We start from the raw sequence: 25,890 nt of genomic DNA on the forward strand, positions 1-25,890 counted from the left end.
ATCCCTCCTTCGTGTGTCCCTGCGTGCCCTAGGCCGGCTGGCCACCCCGTTTGCCGTGAGCCTCTTGCTCCCAGACCAGCGGCCACTCATGTCCCCTTTGCTTGCTAAATCGCTCCAAACATCCTCCACTGCTCTCAGATCTGTGTCTGGGGTTGGGGGGGAGTGGTTAAGAAGAAGGAACCAACGCTGATATCTGCTACACACTAAGAAGTTTTGCCTCAGACGAGCAGGTACTCGTTCCCTACCCATATGTATAGGGTACAAAATGTGATCTTGCCTAGCTGAGTACTGAAGTAAGGGTTAGACTCTCCCAAAGAGACTGGTAAAATTCAAAAAGCAAACTGGAATGCTACTGCTGTAGAAGTGGTGGTATTTCGTAGGACAGAGAATCCTGGTCTGGGGAGGGAATGAAGTTGATGCTGGTGTGTAGCTGTTCTGCTTCAGGAAGGAGATCCAGGATGACTGTTATGCTGAATAGATCCATTTTATGGGGAAGTAGGCAGGGAAATGACAGAATCAATGAGATAAAAGTGGCCTGTGAAATGGAAAGGAAGTAAAAATACCAGCTGTACAAGTACTGTTTTCATCTTGGAATTGTTGATACTGCATTATACTTTCTCTAATTCTCTTTTCCCACAAAGTAAGCTGTGTTTGGAATTATTTTATTAAGCAATTCTATTGTGGGCTGCAAGTTATCTCTGTGTATACATATCATATTTACAAGTGTGTTTTAATAACCGGGAAAACTGCTGGGGTTTCCTCAGTTTAAAGAAATAGACTCTTCTCATTCTATCTCCCAGTGGACATGATTGCTTTAGAGAAATGCTGTCTTTAAAAATTAAAACATGTGAAGCTTTCATCAGCAAAACGTGCAATGAAGGCCTTAACAGTTTAAGCACATGACAAAGTTATTGCTGTAAGCAATGTTGCCTGTTCATGAAACTTGCAGAATTGGGATTTTAATGAATGGGTCTAATTTTTTTTTTTTAATGTTCTGTAGCATACTGAAGTATTTTGAGGTGAAAGTGCAATACACAAAATTTAAATGCTGGAGTGGTAGTTTTGAGATGTGATATGTTTGAAATCTTGTAATCAGAATTCGATAGGTAACTATCATTGTGATATTGATTCTTACCATGAAGTGTTTTCAGCTGCCTTCTGATTCCAAACCATATTTTTAATATGTGTTTTCTTTCTTTTTTAATTAGAAAAGTTATTTTGCACTGTGTCAATATATCTTCTATCCAATAGTAAATCATTGGGGAAACTACTTTAAATTTAGATGTTAGAAACCCAACGGTTTTGGTTTTTTTTTGTTAGACTACAGCTGACTGATCAGCAACCGTATAGCACCGTATATCTGTGTAGATATTAACTGCAGTTTAAAGGAGAAACAAAAGTAAGAAGCTTAAAAGTCTCAGCAAGACATTAACTGAGCTAGATGATAACTTGATTTCCATGGTGAACACAACGAGTATTTGTTTTTCCAGCTGTTACAATAGTTATGTAAGCAATTATTTTAAATATTTTGTTACCCTAATTTGGTACTAATAGCACAATGTTTTGATTCACTGTGTTGTGCAGATCACACAGTTTTCCACAGGGCTCACGTTTGCATTAGCTTAAAAGAATGTTCTGATGTTTTTTGTTTCCTGGTACAACTGAACTTTGTGTTGATTAATGTGAAATATCTGATTTGGGCAAAGTAGAAAATCACCATAAACAGAGCCTCAGCCATATGCTTCTAGTTACAGGGGCCTCTTTGTTGCAAACACAAGAAATTATATTGACACTGCCTTATTTTGAGTAGTTTCCTGTTAGTAATGGCATGACTTAGCCTACAGGTTAGACCTTTACTCGTCCATACCTGTGACTACACTTTCCATGCAGGAGGCTGGGGCTGTTACAAAGAATTTCAAAACAAATAGTAGATGTGGGAAGAGCACTCCAGTGTGTGCTGCTCTGAGTTCTGCTTCTTCATGGCTTTTTGAGCAGTAAGGCGTGAGGACGGCCTTGCTGCTTGCAGTGGTCTGCATTTCTGTGTTTGTGTTTGGTTTGCTCTTTTCGCTGGTCCTGTGGCTAAAGTTGCTCATGTTTTTGCAGAAGTCACCAAGCTTTTTACAGATTTTTACCGTGGCTGCTATACTAGGTTTACTTTTTGGAGCTTCTTGTTACTTTGCCTTTTTTAAAAATGATACATTATGTTTATGAAAGCCATTTTGCATGATGGTGGGTGCTGCATTTTGTGTGTTTGTGTAGGTATGTGTGAGCTTTCTGTTTACACTTATTAGCCTGGTTGAAGATGATAATGTAAATAAGTATGTGGTTTGCTTTTTCTGTGGTTTTTTTTTTACTTTTTTGGGGGTCAGGGTTGGTTCTTTGGGGGTTCTTTGTGTGTTCTTTTGTTTGGTTGGGGTTGGTTTTTTTTGTTTTTGTTTGTGTTATTGTCATTTGGTTGGTTGGTTTTTAGTTTTTTTGTATTTATTTTATTTCTGAGCCACTAATCCCTGCCCATCTTCTAAGGGAATTCAGATAGATCTTTTTTAAGAAAACCACTTTGCTGAAGGGTTGATCAACTCTGGAAAAATTGTCCCCAGGATAAACATTTGTGTGTATAATGTTGGTATAGTAAGAAAAAATGGTGCAGACATGGGGTAGACTCATTGCTTTTGTCCAGTTAAATCGTATGTCCTGTATTCTGTTGATTACAAAATCGCAATTAATAATTGGGATTTGGAACACTCATGTTTAGGCCTTGTGTTATATTACCTGCTCAGAATAGAACAGAAAAGGAAAAAGAGGACAGACTCACCACCAGTACAATTCCCACTGCAGTCATCTGGAAGGAATTAGCAGTGGGATGAGAGAGATTGGTTTAATTAGACTGCTGAAATCAAGCTTGTAACTTCCAAAGGCCAAAAATGACAATTGGAGGTATCAACCAGATTAGTGCATTTGGTAGGAGTTTTTCCACTGACTTTGGCCATGGTTGTGTATATAACATAATAAAAACATTGTGCACCGCTTCTTTGCTTCTGACTGCTTTACAGGCATTTGAAGTTGAATCACAGAAGCACATACACCTCCTGGAGCTCTGGGCACTGTTAAAGGCGTGTGTAATCCACACTTAATGTGCTCCTAAATTTTTGCAGGGAGGTTGGACTGTGTGACCTTGAAAGGTCTTTTTCAACCCAAGCCATTCTGTGCTTCTTTGCTCACCCTGTAACTGAATCACCTTGTACTGCTGGGCGACCAACACCTCTTCCTTTGTTGGAATTTTTGCTGTTGTCCTTGGATCTTGGAGGCCTAAGTAGTTTGGAACTTGGCTAGTTGAGAGCAGACTCATGGTTCATTATCTGTCCTCAGGCTCATCTTCCTTCCAGGGGTCTCTATTTTCTTGGAATCCTGTAGCTCAGAGATTGCCCTGGCTATTAGGAACTTTTCAGAGCTTGTTTGCTTGCCGGTGCAGAGGTGCCAGCTGCTCACTGAAGTTGAGTAGAGTGCTTTCTGTGTGTGTATGTGTTCATTTCCTCCTTTCTGAGGGTAGCCAGTCTTCACTTACTGACAGTGTACTCTTTAAACAACTGAAATGTACCTATCTCAAGCATTAGTGCTTTCATTTATTATTAAAAAACATGCATTACAAGATTCTACTTTGGTTTATCACCTTTTCTTGTACAACCAATTCTTTTTTGTAGAGATTTTGTAGATGTCGAGTCTTCTAACTAACACAGGACATACATGAACAAAGCAGCAGCTGAGAAAACTAGTTGTTGCTTTTTTTTCCCTGAGACTGGTATCACAAAATTGACTAGTGTTATATGAGAAAATACTATTCCCTTTTTTGCCTTCATTTTTTCTGTCATTTAGGTAGTAATAAAACATAAAGGAGTTCCATTTAACTTCATGAGGTCTAAGTGGTGTTACTTTTCTTACTGTGCTTCCATAATTTTAAACCATGTAGTATTTGAGTCCATGTTCCCACATGGTATATCATAATGCATTGCATGCAGGGCAAACATCTCGGGATGCTATTTGCAGTTTACAGCCCACAGAAATGTCAGGCATTTTTAAGGGTTATTTGTGGGATAGTTAAAGAAGGCTGGATGAATTTTGTTTCCAAAATCAGCTTGAGATTTGATGACCATACTGTTTCCAGCTTTCTTCATCAGTGTGGAAGAAGCAGGGAGGAAAAGAACACACATCTGATACAGGAATCTTGAGTAGTGGGGGAAGCAGAAAATAACCCTTTTGTATTGCTTGCAGCATGGCAGTAGGGAAACCGCTGCAGAGATGGCAGCTGGTGCATACTTTGGATGGCTCAGAGGCAGTTCTTCCACGCTAATGGCAAGTCTGTTGCAGAAAGCCTTTAGGTGGTTCTTCCTGTACTTGTGGGAAATGTAGCCTGGCTTGAAATCCTGGAGAAGTGGGGCTCCACCACACCAGAGAAACAATGCTTTTAAAATAGCCAGATAATCAGAATGTGCAGGTGCCTTTCACCCTCACTTTGCAGTATGCCATCATTTTCATGGGCAGCTATAGCAGGATGTTGTGCTTGAGCAGGTCACGCAGAGCAATAGGTGTTTTTTTGCTCCCTTGTTTGTGAATCTGTAACAGAAACTGTAACAGTCATAAGAAGATAATTAGTAACATTTTTGTATTCGGTCTCCTGAGGCACAAAGTATGCAACAATGGGGCAAAAACCGTTGGAGAGACCTCTTTGCTGACTGAGAAATGTTAATGCTGCATTATTTTTGTATTTGGAGCTTTTTATTATATAGGGGGAGCAAAGGGAAAGTGATCAATGATGGTGGCCTGCTAACTTTTCTGGCAGTGTCTAAGCTTTCAATAGGTTTTAAAAGTAAGAGAGTTAATGTGCTGAATACATGCGCTTCAGCATTAAGTCATACACTCAACTGTCCTGTCTGCACTTGTGCTTGCACTTGTGCTTTAGTTTACTGTTGCTTCAGAATTGTCCCAGTTAGATTAATAACACAATTGTACCTTTGGCTTTGCTTTCTAAGCATTTGCTTTTATAATCTTAAGTATTCTCAGAACTATTAAGATAGTGTGTGCTTAAAATATTTCCACTTTCCATTTCTTCAAAACAAGAACCACATTTTTTAATGAAAGAAAAATTTCAACAAAAGACCACTTTAAAATCTTATGGCTTGCTTGTTTATTGTTAAGTTTTCTGTAGGATTTGGCTACTACCATGTCTTTGAATATCTGCACTTATGTCTGTCTTTAAAGTTTTTGAGTACAGCACCTCTAAATTTCTTTTTGTGCGTGGATTCTTTGTTCTAGCTGTTGTGGTCAAAGAATAAAACGACTGTTCTAAGATCTTGTACTTTCTATTACAAGAGATTATTCTGTGATTGGGATCACTATACCGATCCAAACACCTTCATAGATGTTTAAGCTACGCTGTGTTTTCACGACTTTCTTCAACACACTTCCTTCCTCCCTGAGTGCTGACTATCAAACTCTCCTGCTGCATTCTTGATATATTTGAATCTTTGTCATAAATGTTACTCATGGTTGTTTCATTGCTTCCCAGCATCTCCCACTTAGAGGTTAGAGCAGTGCTTAGTTTCAGCATTGTTTTCTGTTAGAGCCTATCCAGTGTAGATGCCGTCTAAAGGAACTGACCCCTCATCATAAACACAGTCAGCAAGGAAGCTGTGTCAGCCATCTCCTGTCCATAAAGAAATGCATCACTTGCCCAAGCTGATGACCTTCATCGCTACTTTATCAGTTACCTGGCAATCTCAGAAGTTTTACCCTAATAACATAGAAGAGATGCTAACATCAGGTACAGTTACTTTTCTTTAAAGTAGGAAGAAGTGAAATAGCCATAGTTAAAATTGCAGTTTTCCTACTCTTAATATCCATACAAACTCTGACACTGAAGAAAGGAGCATTGCTCAAGAGCTTTACAGGACAGCTTAAGTGATGTTGAAATGACAACTAACTTGGGGGAATGTACTGAAAAATCATGTAAGTTTATCTTAATTTTTATACTAACAGAAACTCGTTCTGAGATTTCTTTTTTTTCAAACAGTAAATGGCACAAGTCATCTACTTTTAATACTAACTACTTTCTTGCAACTAAGACAAGAAGATGTGTCTTGAGGCTTAGATAACTACACAAAAGATCAGGTAAAGTAAGAAGTTTGCTTTTCTTTGGAAGTGTTTTACTTGTATGCAGGCAGGCAGATACTTGCACAATAGTGTGGGTGAATTCACACACTGAGCAGTGCTCCTGTGCATTGTTCTGTTACAGAAAGGTAGGTGACATAACAGTACTACAGAAGTGCTGGCTGGTATTTGTCAATTTTTTAACTGGAGCACTTGTAACTGTGACAATAAAATGTATCTGCTCTAGTTTGAGAGTCTGTAATGTTGGTATATTTGTATATGTTGCAGAATTTTTTTTTTATTTGCCTATCATCTGGTGTGGTGATGGAAAATTTTGGAAGCAAAACTTCAGAACATGATAAGTGAAAAATGCATTCATCAAATCTTTGCATCTGATGTAAAGGAGGAACACTGGTAAAGATGCATAAATGAGACAGTGTAGTAAAAAAACCCCAAACTAAACACAAAATCCAATCCCAAAAAGCAAACAAAAAATACTTAGTTATATTTTTTAGTTATGTTACTGAATTTTACTAGGACACACTTGAAAGCTTTCTAGCTGTCTCTAGTGGCCTGCATAAGTTTGCGTAAATAAATATAAAATGGAAATCTCTTCACCTGAATTCTACCTGAGCAGCAATAGCCTTTGAATCAATGTTGTTTGTTAAAAAATTAACCTGAATGATAGCCTTTATGAGCGTTTTCTTAGAAGAGGAGATTTTTTTCCTAAATCTACTGGTTTTGTTCTTCCCTAGACTTTTCTAAGCTCATTTTAGTTCAAATGCTGTCTACTGCTATGGGTTTGGGTACACCTGAAAATTGACTCAGCTGGTTGCTCCTGCAACATTTCAGAAATACAGTTTTAAGTTTATTTATTTATTTATTTGCTTGTTTAGTAGAGCTGTGTTTAATTGTCTGAGATGCAAAATGAAAGTTTTTAATTCTGTTTCAGTTAGAAAAATGGTTAGGGAACATAATTTCATGCTGTTTATAAATTATACTTTCAGTAACCATTTAAGTCTAAGAGAGAAAAAGGGTTGCAAAATGGTAAAGATCACTGTTACTTGCCATCTTTTAAAGGACTCCTGTAAGTTAGCAGTTTGGCTGACATGAAGTAAGTACATCTCTGTCTCTTATTTGCATAAGTGTTCATTGTGAAATTAACTACTTCTGTTGATTTGGGAACTACAGAATGATTGGTAGGAGATATTTATACTTAGAGTTAAGGTATTTAAAGCAAAACAACATGACCTTGACTTATGGAAAAATACACAGTAATTGTAAGAGTAACAAGGAATTATTAAATTAATCTCTTCATGTAAAGGTGTGTGGTGAACAGCACAGGGATTTTATTTGGTTTTTTTAGCTGCATAGAAGATTGATTTCCTGCTTGAAATGTACATAGACTATAAATTAATACATATATTTAAAAATAATTACTTCATAAAAATGGAGGACTATCAAGAACAGCTGTTGCCTAGAAATTGCTTATTTAAAAACAAATTATTAAATCTGTAAGTAATCTTATTCCTTTGTTACCTCCTGAGCATCAGTGAAGTCAGAATTCAGTTTGAGCAACCTCATATCTAGAGAATTTAGAATGTGTTCATCTCCTTCTTTATGCAAACCATATGTGTGTGTCATGGGTAGACTTCTGGGTTTTTTCATGAAGTACAAAAAAATGAAGTAGAAAAAATCTTACCGTTTCTCTAAATGTGGCATTTGCAGCTCAGTTTTTAACTTAGCCTGTTACTTCAGCTGGATAGGTTTTTCTAAGTTGAGATTGACCAATAGATTAGGTGTCTTCTGTCTTCAGAGAATTGTATTTAGATCTTGTGAAATCTATAAATATGACTGACACTTCCTGTGCTTTTTCAGGAGAAAGAGTAGAAGTCTTGAATGGTCACAGCAACGTGACTGCATTACCTGTGTGACCCAAGGACACGTCCTATTCTTAATATGAGGGAATGAAGCCTGCAAATATCAGTCAACACTGTTTTGAAATGTTCTGGTTTTACAGCATTTTAGGATGGGGAAACTAGCACATGACATTTGCTGCAGTTTAAATGTTTCCTGCTTTAGTCAGTGCTATTTGTGAATTACTTGTCCCTGTATTAATGTTTGAATTTGGGTGTTACTACTTTGGTGTTTCCGTGTCATGCAAATTGCCCTTCATTTCTTGGTTGGCAAACTGGGTAATCCTACATCTGGTAATGTTGATGGACTTCTTACATGGTGCCCTATGTAACAGGATGTTTCTGGGGACAGTGGCTGCTTCTGACTGCTTTAAGTTTATTGTTAAGAGCCATGTAACATTTATGCTTTCAGGTTCTTGAACATACTGAAATGATGGAGAGAAGAATCAGAATGCTTATTGAGAAAGTAGTCTCAGAATAAAATCATATGTCAGTTTGTTAATATTCAGAGAAATATGTGATCAAAATCCTCTTAGGTGGTTTTGAAAGCAGATTTGCCTGGTCCATTCTCCAAATACTGGTTGCAAGATGTCAGAAAGACTCAGCATTTTGTTAAAACAACTGAAAATTATGACCATCCTGATATTTCTGCTTCTAGGAGTGGTGGCAGAAAAAAAGAAAATGGATTGGAGAAACTGAAGATAATTTTCTAAACCATTACAATAAATTTATATTCACCCTTCAAATTTGTTGTTGATGTTCTAGGAAATATTAATTTGATTTGTGTACCGACATAAGCAATTTTGTACATCTGGGAAAGGCTTTTACTGGCTCTTGACCATAAGAACAGTTGTACTGGGTCACTCCAACCTTGGCAGTAGTTTATAATTGTTGCAGAGAAGAGAGCAGAACAACAGGGCAAACAAATGCGTAGTCACACAGTTATGGAATGTTCCCCAGCCTCCAGCATTTTGACCCTCTGTGTATTTTGTCTCCTTTATTTTTTCTTTTTCTTTTAAACATCTGAGCTTTTGAAAGTTTAAAGGAAGTTCTTCTTGAATTTAACTGTATTCCAGAATAATTTATATTTGTGTGTTAAGTGATCATGATAAAAATTTCAAGAGACTATAATTCAAGTTTGGTTTTAGTCAGGATAATACGCAATAGTTACAGTTGTGTATCTTGCAGTGAGATGACATTCTGGTGGGATTTTTTTGAGAGGCAGGAGGTGGGGGAACTGTGAGTAAGTTTGTAATTCACAAAGATATGTATCAAGACTTATTGCTGTGATTCTTGTCATCTTCACGTCTTCCTGGGAGCTGAGGATATAACTGTACATTTGAATGGAGGACTAAATTAAATACTTTCTCTCTATGAATAGACAAGGATTTTTTTAAGAGTTGTTTTTTTAATATGCCTTGGTACCTTACATAGTCTTAATTAATACTATATAATACCATTTTCGTAATTGATCTTTGAGGAAGTTTATGCAGTACACTAGATTTTGTATTGCTATAAAGCATTTAAAGAATAATTTATCAAAAACTGTACGTAATTAATTTTCAAGTCAGCCTTGTTGTTATCCTTTGGAATGGTCCTTCAGTTTTCTCTTTCTATCCTGGAAAGAAGATTTCATCTATGAAACCCATTTTTTAGAAGTTTTAGCAGTAAAGAATGCTGTTTACAAAGCTGCCATTCACGATCACACATTGGGAATAATCAACATAATTCGTAGGTGAGGATATAAGAATGGCTTTTGTACAGGTATAATCTCAGTGTCTTGGTTAGAAATAAGATTATAAAACCACATTTTGGAAAGAGGTTCATTTTGGAGCTGCTCTTCAAGCTGACTGGAGCACCAAACTGCTTATTTCCTGCTACCTTTATATGTACTTAAGAATACTAAAATTAAAAAAAAAAAGTCCTTTAATTTACAACATCTGTGCACATCAGCAGAAGAGAAATCTGTGCAATCACAGTAGGCATTTAATTTTACTTAATTTTTTCAGAAGCACGTGTGTGCCAAAATAGTCCTGATACTTGGTTTCCTGTTTATCTGAAGTTCTAGTGATTTCTAGATCCTACCTTGAATACACTGTCTTTTCACTGATTTCTGGTTTGTAGGTATTTTTGTATAGGAGTTTTTTACCTGAGTGATGTAGGGAGAGGGATAGTTTTGAGACTTTCTTTGTTGACTGCCATGAAAGAGACGATGTGTACTTTTTTCCATATTAGTGAGCCAGTTTCATACATTCATAGCTTTCTTAAGCAGCAATGGGGAAAATAGTCTCAGTTCTTAGTTTTTGTTTGCTTTCTGTTTTCACATACATGAGTTACTGGAACTTACCTATATTCAAAATAAAGTGCTCTTTGTATGGTTTCCCCACAAAAGCTATGGGAATCAAACGAAATAAATTTCGAGGTGCATTCTGCTGAAATCACACTTAGTCATAGGTACTTTTTAAGGGGTTACCCTCAATTGTTAAAACGTGATATGCGTGTGAGTTTTTTTAATCTAAAATTTTCAAGTCTTACTTGGCAAAACTTAGAGTACGAAGTATTTATGGCTTGAAGTGTTAAATACAAAGTATTTATGGCTTTAACTGTGATCATAGAGGATATCTATCTGGCTCAGTATTCAGTACATTTTTCAATGTAACTACATTAATGTGATACTACAAACAGGTTTTACACTATAACTTGAGACATACCTTCAGTCTAAATATGTATTATTGTGTTTTTGAAAATGACACATTGAGTGTAAAGTGTTCGTGCACTAATTTTTTAGAATCTGGCAAAGTACAGTTGATGTGTTAATGCAAATCATACAGGGGTGATCTGTGTTGCGGAGTTTGCTTTTTTATGTAGCTTTCTCATCTTTCATATTCTCAAGTTTTCTGGGAAGTTTCCACCTTTTTGAATTAAATGTAAATTAAGAATACTTTAATATCAAGAAGATTACATAAGTGTCCTGGTTTTTATTTTTTAGGAACAAGTTGATAATGGTAGAATATGACTTACTGTTGATGATCACCAGATCATCAGAATGATCCATTATCCAATCATTACTGTGTTTCTTTCAGTAAGAGGAGGATAACCTCTCATGTATGTTAATGGTGAGATGATTAACTGTAGTGAAGTACAACTTCCTTCTTTAAAGGAAGTATTTAGAAGTATTTAATCTTTTATTTCACTTTTTGGCCTTGTGATTATAGTAGGTGTGACATCGGCTGCTCTTGTGACATCAGTCTCTCACTTGAGAGTTACTGAATATATATACACATTGCTACTGTGTGCAGTACTGTGTACTGTTTTAGCACCTACCAAGTGATGCATATAATACGCACTCCTCAGTTCAACCCATGCCTGACTTCAGAGTTACTGAATTATTTGTGTGCTAAAGCCTGCCATTTTTTTTTCCTTTTTCATTCACATGTGCATAACAGAACAGCGAATTGTGCTTCTAGCGTACTGAATGTGGTCAAACAATGCTGCTAAATCTGTCGGGCAAAAGAAGTCGTCACTTGTGCTAATATAGCTATTGCTGGTCCTATTTCATCCCTGCATTAGATGGAGCGCTAGCTGTTTTGTGTAGCTGGACTTCTGTCGCGTTCTTTCTCTCTGGAGAATGGGATCTGTCAGAATGCATCATGGTTCTCACTGGGGAAAAACAATGTCATGGTCCTGAAGGGGCGAAAAAATGCGTCAAGCCTTAAAAGGTCATGGGAGTTTAAAAACAAACAACGACACAACATTGGAGATTTTTGATATACAGCATCTGTGAATTACTTTTAGGCTTAGAGAATCACGCAGTTCTTGAGGCTAGAGTTTTTAAAAACACTGGCTTTGCTCTGTGCTGAAGATTATAATTGTAAGTACAGGGTGTTAGTGCAAAGAATTGTGTGTGAGAAACTCTGTTTAGTATAACAGGAGTAAACAGAACAGCTACTGCTACTTCAAAGTTTTTGCTGTCCAACAAAAAGCAGACAGAGAGAAAATAAGAATATTGATGAGCAAGCTAAGCTCTTGCTGCAGGACACAAGTGGGCTGACTTGCAACTTTTGTATGTATCAACAAGTTTTTAGATGACATTTGAGCGAAGTGACTGTGTACAATAATTGGGACAACTTGCCAATTGTAAAGTCCATGCAAAAAAAAAAAGGGGGACTTCATTCTACTGGGTGTCATGTGGAACAGTTATGTCTTGCTTCCACCACTCTACCTCTGAATGGCTCAGTGGCACAGCTACTTCTGAGTGGGTTTTGTAAGAATTTAGTATTCAGTTTGAGTCAGTAACTCAGTAGGGAATGAACATAGTTAGAGGAACAAGAAAGGGATTTTACTGAGATACTTGGCAGGATAATTTTATTGTGAATTTGAAGATGGGTGCTGAAGTAGTGTAAAGGAGAAAGGTGTATTGTATGGTGGGACAGAAGAAGGAAGGAAAGTAAGGGAAGGGATTCACACATCTTTTGACAGGTGAAGTCTGGAAGATCAATTTAGCCATTTTGCACAGCTGCACCTCAGAAGCACCATAGTAAAGAATGTGAAGATATTTGGTGGTTGCTGTGGGCCAGCTGGAGACGGTAGAATCATTTTGATTGACCATTCAGTTCAACCATAAACCAGACATTGCCAAGTTCATCACTAAACTGTGTTGCTAAGTGCCACATCTGTGCATTTTTTAATTACCTCCAGGGGTGGTGACTCAGCTACTTCCCTGGGCAGCTTGTTCCAGTGCTTGACAACCCTTTGGATGAAGAAATTTCTCCTAATAAAAGTCAGTGTATCAGTAATAAATGCAGTGAGTCAGGAAAGAAAAGACTTTTGAGGGGGTCTTAAAATAATAAGTAGCTTGTCTTCTTGGGGTTTTTTTGTTGTAGCTACAAAACAGGAGGAGCTAGAGAGTAAGAGCTAAGAAATCTTTACAGCAGTTATATGAACTGGGGTCCTTAAAACAAAACATACAACACTGATGAGTGTAGTGGGCTAGAGCATGGTGCTAATAACACCAGGGTATTGAGTTCAATCCCTGTATGAGCCATGTACCAGAGTTAGTCAGTGATTCTTGTGGGTCCCTTCCAATTCAGGATATTCTGTGAATCTGTGAAACAGCAACAAGAGCCCCTTCCTCTCCCTCCACAACCCTCCCACCAAAACAAAACAAACAAAAAAAAACAGCAAAAAACCCACCCCTGACAAACTGAAACAAACAGAAAATCAAACAACAACAAAAAAAGTCTTTGTCAACATCAAGATGAACTGTTGACCTTGACAATGAAATCTTAAGGCTGCGATATTTCTTTGGAAAATCAGTCTGTGATTTTGCACTATACTTTTTGCTATTTCTGCATTACTTGGTATTTTATAATGCCTTTGTAAGATTTTGTGACATGAAGATTAACAATGCTGGATCTGATCTGTGATTACAGTAAAGCTACATGGCTTAGTTTTTAGAATCCAGTCTATTTCCAAGTCCATTTCAATGTGAAGGACAGACTAGCAGAAGACTGAATCACTGCTTATGAGGTCACATTGGTTTGTTCAAATTCTCTGACATTTGTGACATGAGGTTTTCTTAGGCCTGCCTACCTTCCTTACTGACTTTACTTTTACTAAAATGAGTAATACTTGAGTAAGTAATATAAATTTTCTACTTCTTTGTAATGTATGATGCATTTTCAAAAGAAGGAAAAAGAAGATAGCCGGTCTTTCCTTGAAGTTAGTATGTCACAGTTATTTTGTTAAATTTTTTATGGGATACTTTTTGTGAGAAGATTCTTCTCACAAAGTTTAAAACAGGACTTCACCTGACATTATTTGACCAAAAGGGCTTCTGTTATTTTAGTTCTTTCTGAGGTAATATACTATGAGAGGGTCTTGAGAGGGTCTTTATTTCTTTACTGTCTTGTTTTTCTGCAGCAGTATTGGTTTTGGTAAGATTGAAGAGGGAGACAGCTAACTTGCTCTACTTATATTGTCAGTTCTGTAGTGGAAATGTCTGTCATGTTCTCAGTTTTCTCACAGTTTTGTAGCTTTTGCTCTGGAGCCCCTAGTTTGCTTCAAATTACTTACCTGCTAATAAAGCTTCTGGGAAATACCTGACTGCCCTGCTAAGCACCACAAACCTGTCTTTAATCACACTTTTCAGTCTCTAAAAATTAGTTTTTTCACAACTGAAAGAGGACACAGTGAGGAAAAAGTTGACGTAACTGCAGGTTTTCATGCAAAAATAGAGGAAAATGGTTTTAGTATACGTTTTCTTAGGTGGCCTTATTATATGGATCTGTCATTGCTACAGAATTGTTAATATGGGAAGTTGTATCGTTGTGTCCTTATTTCTTCACATCCAAACTGATTGCCTTTTTCCACAGGGCAACATAGGCACTTCGAGTTAATGGCAGCTTTATCAGATAGCAGAATAAGAATGTCCATTGCTATTGCACAAGAGGTTTTCTGGGCTAGTCTTGTGGTCTTTCCTGTCTGCACAGTGAGCTTAGTTTTTGTAGGGGTTTGTTGTGCATATGTTGCCATTTGCATTTTCAAAATCAAAACATACTTTCAGTCATTTTGTAAAGTTATGATGCTCTAAAACTGCTTACCTGGCATCTTTCTTGTGACGTAACGGGGAATTCTACAGGTCCAAAAGTATTGTAAGCCAGGGAAATTCCCACACGTTACCCAAGGCAAGCCAAAGCATAGATGTGAGCCAGACTGTATTTTCAAAGAAATCAGATTATGAGGAAGCTATCTTACTCTCCTGTTACGTTCTCTTGAAAGTAAGTTTATGATATAAACTATTTCTAGTGCCATTAACTAATCCAGTCTACTTGTTTTCAGTGAGCCCCATCCGTGAAGGTGTTCAAGACCAGGTTAGATGGGGCTCTGAGCAACCTGGTTTAGTGAAAGATTCTCTGCCCATGGCAACAGGGTTGGAATTAGGTGATCTTAAGGTCCTTTCCAAAAACCATTCCATTATATTATGTCTTATGCTATTGCAAACCACTTAAACTGAGTTAAGCCCTGTAAAAGCAAATTGTGCAGAGGAATCCTAAACCTGGTATAAATCCAGTAAGATTCTCACTGTCTCTGATTTCTGTAATTGTAGAAAAAAATTGTTTTCTTTTTTCCTAGGGATGCAAAGAGGTCCATGCACATATTCCAATTTATATTGAAAGTTATTAGATGCCTGGTTTTACTGTGCATATACTGCACAGCAGTGCAAGGTAGCTTGTATGCCTGATAGTTGACTTTGTGTATGCTCTGAGTAGATTTGTGGTAAAGGATCTTCTTACACATCAAGCTGGTGCTAATAGAAATTGATGCCCACGTTTAGGACTTACCTTATCTTTCCAAAATCTCACTGATTCTTTGTTTGAAAATTACCAGAATTATAGGATGTGACAGTAGCATGTCTCGACATGTCCTAAAGTTTCATTATAAACACCATAGTCAATACAGGCACTTACCTTACCCTTGAGTACGCATCTAGCAGCTAATCAAGCTGATGGCAGTTGATTTCATTGCTAATAGACAAAATCTTCATTGGCCACAGTGGGTTAACAGGTTTGTACACTTTAATTGAGGTGCCTGCCTGCAAGTGTCATAATTTTAAATAAGGTCTTGATTCCTGGTGACGGTGCAAATACAAATAGTGTCTGTCCAAGCACATTCTGGATATATCCTAGTAAGATTGCTACTTATGTTTTCTTTTCTAAATTTGTTTAAATTTTTAAAGTACAGGAAGTGATGTAAAAGCATGGTTTGTAGAGAGGTAGTGAAGATGATGCTTTCTTTACATCTCCAATACTTGATTTCCTTTCCATTATGAATAGTACAAACACACTTTTACAAGCAACAGGAATGTAAAAGGCTCTGTATATGCCACAAACTCAGCTGTAGCTCTTCAATTCTGTAGTAGGAGGCAAGTTTATCTTACTGTAGTTATTGTGCGCAAAAGCTCTCTACTTACTGCTTATTAGATGTCAGGTTTGTTCTAAAGACTTCATTTTATATAATGCAGTTATTTCTTCTTTTTGGTAATATATTTCTTCCTGTAGTTTTTGCATCTTCAGGATACCCTTGGTTTTTCATTTTTCTCAAACTGCTGATACCTATCCTAAATCAATGTCTAATCTAAAACTCCATGCGAATCCTGCATCCAATTGGTCCCTTTAAAAACTGCCCTGCCACAGTACCACCAGGTACTGAACTTATTGCAGTGTCTGTTACAGTAGCTCCCAGTCTCTGTGCAGCATGTTCCACTCTGCCTCAATTCCAACCTTAATTCTAAAAGTGAGACAAGAGTGTCTCTTCTCATCATGGTACCTGTTCTTTGTTTTCTAGCAGAATGCAGGGTCATCAGTTGGTGTGTGAATAGTGTTTTCTGGGTGGCATTTTTTTGTTCATCTGTTTTTGTTGGGATTCTTAAGAAGAAGGAAGATGACATTCTTAAGGCTTTTGTTTGCCGTGTAGTTCACTTACCATGTCACTGGAAAGGCCTAGCCCTCTTCTTTAAAGCATCATTGTGGAGAGCAATTAATGTAGAGAGCAGAAAAGAGGTCTCATCTTTCCAAAATCCCACCAACCCTTTGTCTGGAAGAGAAAAAAGGAGTACTGTGGGGTACCAGTAACATGCTACAGTTTAGCTTCTGTTTTTGAGCCTACTTCATCTTTAAATTACAACGGGATTAACAGTAAAGTTGTTCACTTACAAGATGTAAGGATTGGCATTTCAGACACTAAATGGATTTCTTTGTCAACTGCAAATCTAAGATATTGATTAAAATCTGCTTTGAAGTAAGAGTGTCTCTCTTCCATGGCCTTTAGCATTTATTCTACAGAACTCAGGTATGCATGGTTTTGGTCCCTCACATAAATCAGACAGATGCTTCTTGGAGCAAAAGTGCTCTGCATCCCTAACTGAGACCAGGAGAGTACCTATTTTATATATGAATATAAATGCATGTTGAATGCATCTTTAGATTTTTCTTCTTTTTTATTTTTCTTTTACTGTATCTGCTAATACCCTCTTTTCTTTTGCAGATCCTTGTGATAATATGAGAGAGATTCTTCAAAATGTGGCCAAATTACAGGGCGTGTCAAATATGAGAAAACTAGGTCACTTGAATAATTTTACTAAGGTAAGAGCTCAAATAATGTCATAGAACAAGTAATTGTACAGGTAAAATGTTTTATATTTACTCAGTCAGACGTTGGCTGGGATGTTAATGAAATTGCTTCATATTACAGAACAGTGCTTGAAGCCTACATTCTGTGGAAAAGGAAGGTAACAAATAAAGACAAGCAAATATGTGAATGCAGAGTTATGCTGAAGTTTGCATATCTGTCCTGCTGGATGAATTTTTGTAGTATTTTAGTGCTTAGAAGATGGAAGTATCTCGATCCCAAGTTAATGGGTTAAGTTGCATAACTCAAGCGAAAGATTTGGTTCCTGATGTGTAGAATTGAAATAAAAAAATGTAAAATCCCATACTATCTGAATGTAAGCTGATTGAATATGGTGAGGGAGGAGGATTGTAACAATGTACATTATGTGCAATGTTTTGAACACTACTAGAATAGGAACTGCAACTTTCAGTGCAGTTTCCATAACAAAAAAGATTTAAATGGTCCATTTCTGGAATATGTCTTGTGTTGGTGATTTTTGATGTGCTTCTTCCAAATCACAGACCTGTGGCAGGTATGCACTGAAAATACAACAGATGTATTGGAAGCTGTCACTGTAAGCTGATGAGGCAAGAACTAAAAACTTCTGTAGCATGAGGGTGTAAGCTGCCAAAAGAAACTATGAAAGATTTTCAGAAGGACAAGAAGTAGCATTTTTTGGGTAAAAGAGAAACCCGTGGAGAGAAGCTAAGATGACTCATGGGAGGTGATCAGGGAGTTAGGGAGAAGGTGTTCATTGTAGGGCACGTGGTGGTTGTGGTTGGGCCAGTGTTCCATTTGTCAGTGCAAGGGAAACATGCGTTTCACTCAGTGAGGCAGGAGACAAGGACAAACATGCGTGATAACCTTTGAAATAGGCATCTTGGGAGATGAGGCACTCCTTGGGAGATTGACCACTTCAGTGGTAATGTGTGAGATTCGCTTAACAGGAGGGTGACTACTGAGAACAAAATCACAGTAACAAATTAATTTATCTTCTATTGCATTAATAGCAAATCTCTAAGTTCTGAATTTTCTGTATTGGTTCAGAACATGTGTAGGAACGTTTGCTAAGAGGTTCATTCACTAAGGAAGTGAACTTCCAACTGAGATCTCTTCCTTGGGCTATTGCTTGTGTCTGTCAGACATCAGCCATTGACAGAACGCTGCTGTTTTCACTGGGATTCCAAAATGTGTTGCAAGAATGCCCTTTATTCTGCTAGAAAAGTCTGATGCATAGCTTGGTTTCGTTTTTGTGATAATCTGGAAACTTTGAAATGTGAATGCTTCCAAATTCTCTAGTTACTTTAAAATTAAAGAGCTGGATTATATTTGTAGATGCACAATTTGTACTGAAAAGTCAATATTTGAACTAGGGATCTTAAAACAGGGTCAATTTTGCTGTTGAAAATCAGATATAAAATCAGGTTAAAATCATCCGTAACTGTGTTAATAAATATGCATATAGTAATAAAAGATGAACCAAATATTCTTTTTAAAAGGTAGTTTTGAGAGATTGCATAATAATTGAAGATTATTTGGGGGTTTTGTTAAACCCAGTGTTCAAAATGGAAAATACTTACAGAAGTGTAAGGATGGTTTTCATAAATTGCACTTAAGACTGCAGGAAATTACAAGTGTAAAGCAACGTAATAAAATTAAATATGTTGTTTGAAGACAGAGACTGTAGTTCATGACCTGATTTTGATTCTAAATCAGAATCAACGTGCATGAGGGACTCATACTACTCAATTTAATATTGAACACTTGTTCTTACATTCATCTCCCTGGAATATGTACTTTGTATTACTTACTGCATTTGGTTTTAAAAACTCTTCATATTTTTGTTAGACCTGTAAATGCAGCCATGAGAATAGAATAAAAGTTGCAAGTTGTACTGTATTGTCTGCCTTGTGGTTGGAACAATTCTGTGGTTTTCATTCCAGTGGTTAAAAGTGAAAGCCTGGAGCTTGGCGAGATGGTTTTATTTCCTTTTTGCACTCTGTTCTTCTATGATGAGTTGGTATAGTCTCAGTTCCTTATTTGTGAGACAGGAGTGTGAGTAAGATTGATATGCTAAGGGCTGAGGATGTTGGTATCCTGTCTTGGAATTATAGTGAATATGAAATTGATTTGTTTATAAATTGTTGCATTTTGTGGTCCATTTTTAAAGAGCTACTTGTTATCTGCAATATTTGTACTATGGACAGTGGAAGGACCTTTGAACATTTTTAATAGTGTATTTCAGATAAAATTATATGGCATCTGTTATTCTCCTGCTAGAAATATTAATATACTTGAAAGAAAATGTCTGAACTAGTCTAAGCAATTGTTCCCAATTACCCCACATTTTTCCTTCAAGGAGTGTGAATCTTACTGTTTTAGTTCTTCAGTGAGGGAAAGCAAAATGTTCTTATCATGTGGAAAAAAGTAACATAATTTACTCCAAATGTGGAGTTTCCTGTTAAGGATCATAGTAGACACCAAGTTTTGTATTATTTTCAGGATATCTGAGGTATGTTATGTTTAGATTTCTTTATTTAGACTGGATTTTTAAGGTGAGATCTGTTCCGCTCACCTCCCTTTTTTTAAGGAGCAGGAACATAATCATTCTTTTAAAATTACTGAAGTAGCACTGAACTAAACTTCAGGGTTTTATGTAGAAGTTAAGTACTTTAAATTTTTTTTAAGATAATGGTGATCAAACAGGAGTTGACTTCTAGTCTACTAATTCATCTGCAAGAATGAGACAGTGAAGCAGATGCTTTATATGAAACTTGTGTGCTTAGGTGCTGTAACTCCTGTTTCATTGCTATTTCCCTTTAAGAGAAATGTTAGCAAGACGTGTTTAGGTTTCCACAGCACCCATTATTACTGTGCAAAGTATTCTTACTATGTGATATTTTACATTGCATTGAAATGAAACTTGCATTTCATTTATCAAGGTTTTGCTAGTACTCCTTAGTAGCTAAGTCATTAGTGTTCAAGTTCTTCACCCTTTGTCTGCAGAACATGAGTTGTTCTTACTTGATAGGTGGTCTTAAGTTTTCTGTTCCAGGAAATTGGCATTCCCAGTCTGGTGATGTACAGGCTATGGAAAGGTATGTTTAGTTCTGAATTGCAGCAGCAGCAGACTTTGAAATTTTATCTGCTTTTAATGAGAGCACACTCCTCCTGTGCTTCTTGTCACCCAGTAAATGAAGCTGCAGTTTTGTGGGCAAAAGCTTTTATGAAGTACTGCCTCAATCAATATTCCTTTCAAGCCACTCTATTTAAGCTAACTTATGTTCTGACCTGAAAACTGTTTGAGAATTTGACCTCCAGTAAATGGTCAGTGACACTTTCAAATGTCACAGCAGTTCACAAGATTGGTATTTGCATTTAGCTCCAGTAAGCTGAGTAGGATTACCCACCTCTAATTTATATGGCCGCCTACATAAGGCAAGCACCTTGAAGTTCCCCAGCTTCTGCTGATTAGTACCAAAATATCATGGTTACATCTTTTGGGTTTTCCCCACCCCTATGCGAAGCAGTAAGATAAATCATTGAAAACCTGAAGAAACTTTACCTAGTGGAAAATATCTTTGTGATTTGAAGTATTTATTTATAATCCTCTGTTACAGAAGGTTTATCCCGCTGGGAACTTCTGAGAGATCTTTCATACCTTTGTAAAACTAAAAGAGTATTTTAATAACATGCTGAAAAAGAAATCCACAGATATTGTATGAATGTATGTTTTCTTTCAAAAAGAAAGGAACTTCTTAAAGGACAAAATCAAGCAATTCATTTTAGATATAAATTTAGGATTGGAACAGTATCAGTAATATAGTGATATGGAAAATTATGTTTTCAATCTGTTGAAACTAGTTGTCATTATTTAATGAAGCTCTATTACTCTGCTGTATGTATCTGTTAGCTTTTGGCCATGCTGCTGATTTTCACTAGGATGATATGGATTGAGTGGTTTGGATATGAGAGAGACTTTCACGATTATGTCTAATTCACAGTCTGTCATTTTAGAGTCTCTTTGTGTTTTGCAAAACCCAGGTTATCTTAGACTGAATGTATTGCCTGGCTGTAACATTCATCCAAGTAGATAAACCACTGACAAAACTTGAAATCTCACAATGATGTAGCAGATGGGAACAGAACATGTACTTAGAGACATTCAGCTATGAAACAAATATTAACTCCAGAGTCCACAGTTTCAGGAGGGGCTTCTCTTAAGACTAGGATCTATATAGTAGTCTTTGCTTAAATATTACCAGTGGTGGCTCAAACTGTATTTCCAAAGTTATAATGCAATAGTTAGATCCTGAATGCACAGAATAATATAATATTTTTACCTAGTAATTGCTGTGGGTATTCTGCTAAATATAAATTGGAATGGTCTCAAATGTGCACTCCATTTGTGCATGTTGTTGACCTCCTATGGTTTTGTTGTTCTGAGCTACTGTTTCCAAGACATGTTGATATGTTACTCATATTGCTGTGACTCATCTGAATAGTATGAAGAACTCATAGCTGACAGTAAACATGAAAAAAAAAACCTTCAGTGTAAGTTAGTCACTGTCTGGCGTAGTGTACTTACCATTTTGTCCTCATATTTAATCTTATCCTCAGAGAGTCTTTGCTTTGCCCAGTCACTGTGTATTTGATCACAAATACTAATTTTGAAGTGGACTCATTTGCAGGTTTAATTCACAAAGTATACTCTGTTTGGTTTTGTTTGTACACTTTATTTTGTTATGAAAGTATATAAAGTTTGTGTGTATTTAAAAATGTATACTTGTTATAAATAAGATCTATAGATGGAAAATATAAATACTATAAATGTATAAATAGTTTCATAATTCCAGATATTATAATCCATTGCCATTTTAATGAACTATGTCAATGTATATCCAAAGATAGATTTCAGTATTTTGGTACTGCATGTCTACTGAGTTATGCTATCATGGTATATATGTTAATTGTTAAATTTTACAGTCAAACATATGAGAGTTACTTGACTTTGTCAGGAGTTCAGCCATCTACAAATACCAGTGCATTTGGGCCAGAATCATTATCTACTTAATGTTGTTTGAAGGTGAAGTGAGAAGAAAGCGATAAGGTTTTTTAGTATATTTAAGGACAGGCATTTTTAACATAGCAGATACCCAAGGAATTGGAACCAGCTGAACAGTCTGTTCTTTATAGCAGCTTCCATGACTATTTTTTCCCCCTTTCAAACCTACAGAAATCCAGCCTTACCAGCCAGTTTGTTTTTTCCTTTCCCTAGGTTAAATAAACCAAATGGCTCAGCCTTCATTGGTGGATTTTCTACCTGGCTTGTCCATTTTTCTGCTACATGTTTTCCACTTCGCTCTTAAAATATGGCGCACAAAATTTTGTTCTTGCGGTTTTGAGAGCAACCGGTAAAATGCAAAAAGTCTTTTAAACTGAATAAAGCAGTCCTATTAGTATTCCAGAGATAAAATTTGTTTTCTTTTTTCTTTTAAATTAACATTCTGAATGTGAATTTCTGGACATATTCTGTATCTCTGTTGGCCTACTTTCTTTCTTGTGAAGGATATGATATTCTTTTCCTACTGTTTAGTTAAATCTGTTTACTGGGTTGGGGCACGCCTTTCAAGTCACTGAAACGTATTTGAATTCTGATCTTGCTGTCCAACATTTTAGGCCTTTTCTATATGGAACATATATAAATAACAAGGAAGGTTAGTACATAAGAACTGGTGTCCCATTAAAGGGAGAATAAACTAGTAGCTCTTCTCTTTTTTTGTGGGAGAAGTATTTCAGCTGCATGCACAGACACCATCAAACATTTCTATAATTATTGCTGTCAAATTCAGAAATTTATATCCAAACAGCAGTTAAACTTGATGAAAGTTTTAACTTGTCAGGTTACATGACTGTTTGAATTTCAAGATAAGGTCATGTTCTTTTCAGCATCGGTGAAGATGTGTGCAGTTAGAGCACATACATAGTTGAAAACAGTTGGTATTGTGTAGCTAATAACCACTGTATATATTTGGTGAGAGTGACAATCAGACTCGAACTGGTTCAGTGAACTGATTGTTTTTTAGCAGTGCAGCAAGTTAGGTGGGTTCCTGGAAGAAATGCTTCAGTTTAATCTCAGGACTGCTCAAGATGCAAACCAATGGTAAATGTGTGATGGGAGACCAGCTTCACTAATGCACTAGTGCACACAATAGCAGCTTTCTAAAAAATGGGTTTTTCTTACATCAGAATTCTATGGGTTTTTTTAAAGTAGGAAAAATAGGCTGTTGAGGACAATCTGCTGTGTTAAGTTAGGATTTCTCATTTGTGTCTGGGGTGGAATGCTGGGGAGTGGTTTAGATGTATAAATGATTAGCCTAAACAGCTATTGATGTAATTGTCTGCAACTGAACAATGAACTGTTTTTACTCACTATCTTCTCGCACTGTTTTGCTTACACTGTGCCAGCCAATTTTTACAGTTCATAAGATGTCAATAGAAATGCTAAAACAGCAGTGGTGGCCTTAGGCAGTCCAACAACATGACATAAAAATAGATTGATGTTAGGAAGTGACATACTGTCATAACCAGTTAGTGCATCAGTTGTCTAGTTTTATTATCACTTAAACTGGAAAGGTGGTAAAAAAAGGTTATGTAAAAACTTTCCTTATGTTTGACAATTGTCTTTGGTTAAGAAAAATGCAAAATCCAAAATACTTCAATTAAGTTATTTGAGCCCAAACGTGGAGCTGATCCAGGCCAATTTAATAATCTCTCATTAACAGCCTTAAATTTCAGCATTATCACTATTTCTCTTGAAAGACTATTTTGTAAGACATAATGTGATCACTGAATTAATTTCTACTTGTTGGTTTACTTAAAAGAGGAGTTTCTGTCAATGTCATTTTTTCAGATGGAGGTGAACAGTAGAACTGAAGCATGGAACATACTAAATACTTTAACTTACAATAGCCTTGATTTGGCTTTTTCTTATTGTTAGCAGTAAATACACGTAAAGAATGTGTCACAGGGTTTGATATATCACAGTATTTTCAGAGCAGAGGTAATGACTAGTTAGCACAAATACTTCCTGAATTCCTCACTAGGAGAAACTTAATGCTGCGCTGACTTAGAACTGAACACATGCCTGTTTTGAAAACGGAGGACAAAGTGCAAAGCTATTGCAATCAGTATTAGTCACTTGAGTTTTTGGAAGTGCTTAGAAAAGTGCTTTGGGATTTGGACATGATAGTATTTTATAGTTTTAGCCAGGGATAGTGAGATTACTAGGAATTTCTTTGCTGTTCTTGAAAAGGACAGCATCAGCTCTTCTTACAGAAGAGATTGTTTTCCTTTCCTCAAGGACAGCATCAGCTCTTCTTACAGAAGAGATTGTTTTCCTTTCCTCAAGAGGCTAAAACATTGGCAACCTAGGTTGCTCCTTTTAAGCATGGTTTTGGACTTTAAAACTGTGCTTGTAAATCTTCTCTGTTCACAGTGACTACATATGGCTGAACTGTCCAGTTTGTGACTGTTTACGGCTTTCTGTGTGCATTAATTCAAACTTTGCTCTGATTTTTCAGAGATAAAAATTTTACAGGATGGGTGGCAGGCCAAGACTAAATGTCAGTTACAGGACACTTGTAATGCCTTCGGATTTTTTTGTACTTCTGTGCTGTTGTGACAAAACATGACAGTAGAACATCTGTCAGTCTTTGTATCAAAACTCTTACCAGAGCCCCTGCAGATTTGCTTTGACTTCAGTCATTTTTGCTCTCTGCTCAAATTACCAGTTGTAATTTAACCAGTAAAATTGACTGACCAGTACACAGCTTACACAAGGTGCAATGGTTTTTTGGTATGGAAATCCACAGGTGAGTCTCTGTATCTGGTGGATATAGGAGCACAATATGTACCACAGAAATTCTCAGGGAAGTCTGAAGCTGGTGTTCTCTCCCTTGCTACAAATTAAATTTCTCAGATTTTTTGAAAGCATTTCCCAAAATCTATAATTCTTCATGGTTATTTTTGGATACCTATAAATAATATGTATTTTATCTTACTTTCAGCTTCTTTGTAATACTGGCCATGCTGAAGAAAAGTTGGGTTTTACCTATGACAGCATCATTATATGGTAAGTAGTAAAGAGCACTAGGCAATACTAGGGAACTTCAGTTGTTTTGATCCAATTAAATAAACTTCATTTGTACTTCTGAACTAGTATTTTGTATTTATAATATGTTTGAAGCTTCATAATGCAAGTATATAACCTGCAAATATTTTAATGAGTAAAGTCAGAAATATATTACTCACTATTTGCCAAACAGAGACAAACCCTCCAAGTTAGAAGTGTAGATTTCTTCATTATATTCCTCAGATGTAAAAGTACCTCTAAGTATTTCAGTAGTTGTAGAAAGCACTTGTAATCAAAATGTACATCTACAAAATTCAGAGCATACTCTTGATAAAGAGTCAAGATTTAAAGATCAGTATTTTATGTTGTACTGGTGTGTATATGTCCATGAAGCTCTACTTGCCTTGCTACTGACATGTCCTGTGTATATTCTTTTAAGTGGAATTTTTGTCTATTTTTTGGCCATTTTGACTGTCAGATGTAACTACATGCTTATTTGCAAAAAGAAATTTTTAAATTTGTCTTGAA

General features: G+C 36.5%; 1 protein-coding gene across 2 annotated transcripts in view; it reads left to right on the forward strand.

The window, feature by feature from the left end:
* The window catches only part of RICTOR (RPTOR independent companion of MTOR complex 2), a 75,083-nt gene that overhangs the window by 645 nt on the left and 48,548 nt on the right, over positions 1-25,890 (forward strand). For both annotated transcript variants that reach the window (XM_054283273.1, XM_054283274.1), the window contains exons 3-4: positions 17,103-17,200; positions 25,298-25,362. In XM_054283273.1, the coding sequence (XP_054139248.1) occupies positions 17,103-17,200; positions 25,298-25,362 (163 nt within the window). The remainder of the gene's footprint in view (positions 1-17,102; positions 17,201-25,297; positions 25,363-25,890) is intronic.

The sequence above is a fragment of the Melozone crissalis genome, unplaced genomic scaffold, assembly GCF_028551555.1.
Source record: "Melozone crissalis strain CALT ecotype California unplaced genomic scaffold, PUWL_Pcris_2 ptg000036l_1, whole genome shotgun sequence".
NCBI lineage: Eukaryota > Metazoa > Chordata > Aves > Passeriformes > Passerellidae > Melozone > Melozone crissalis.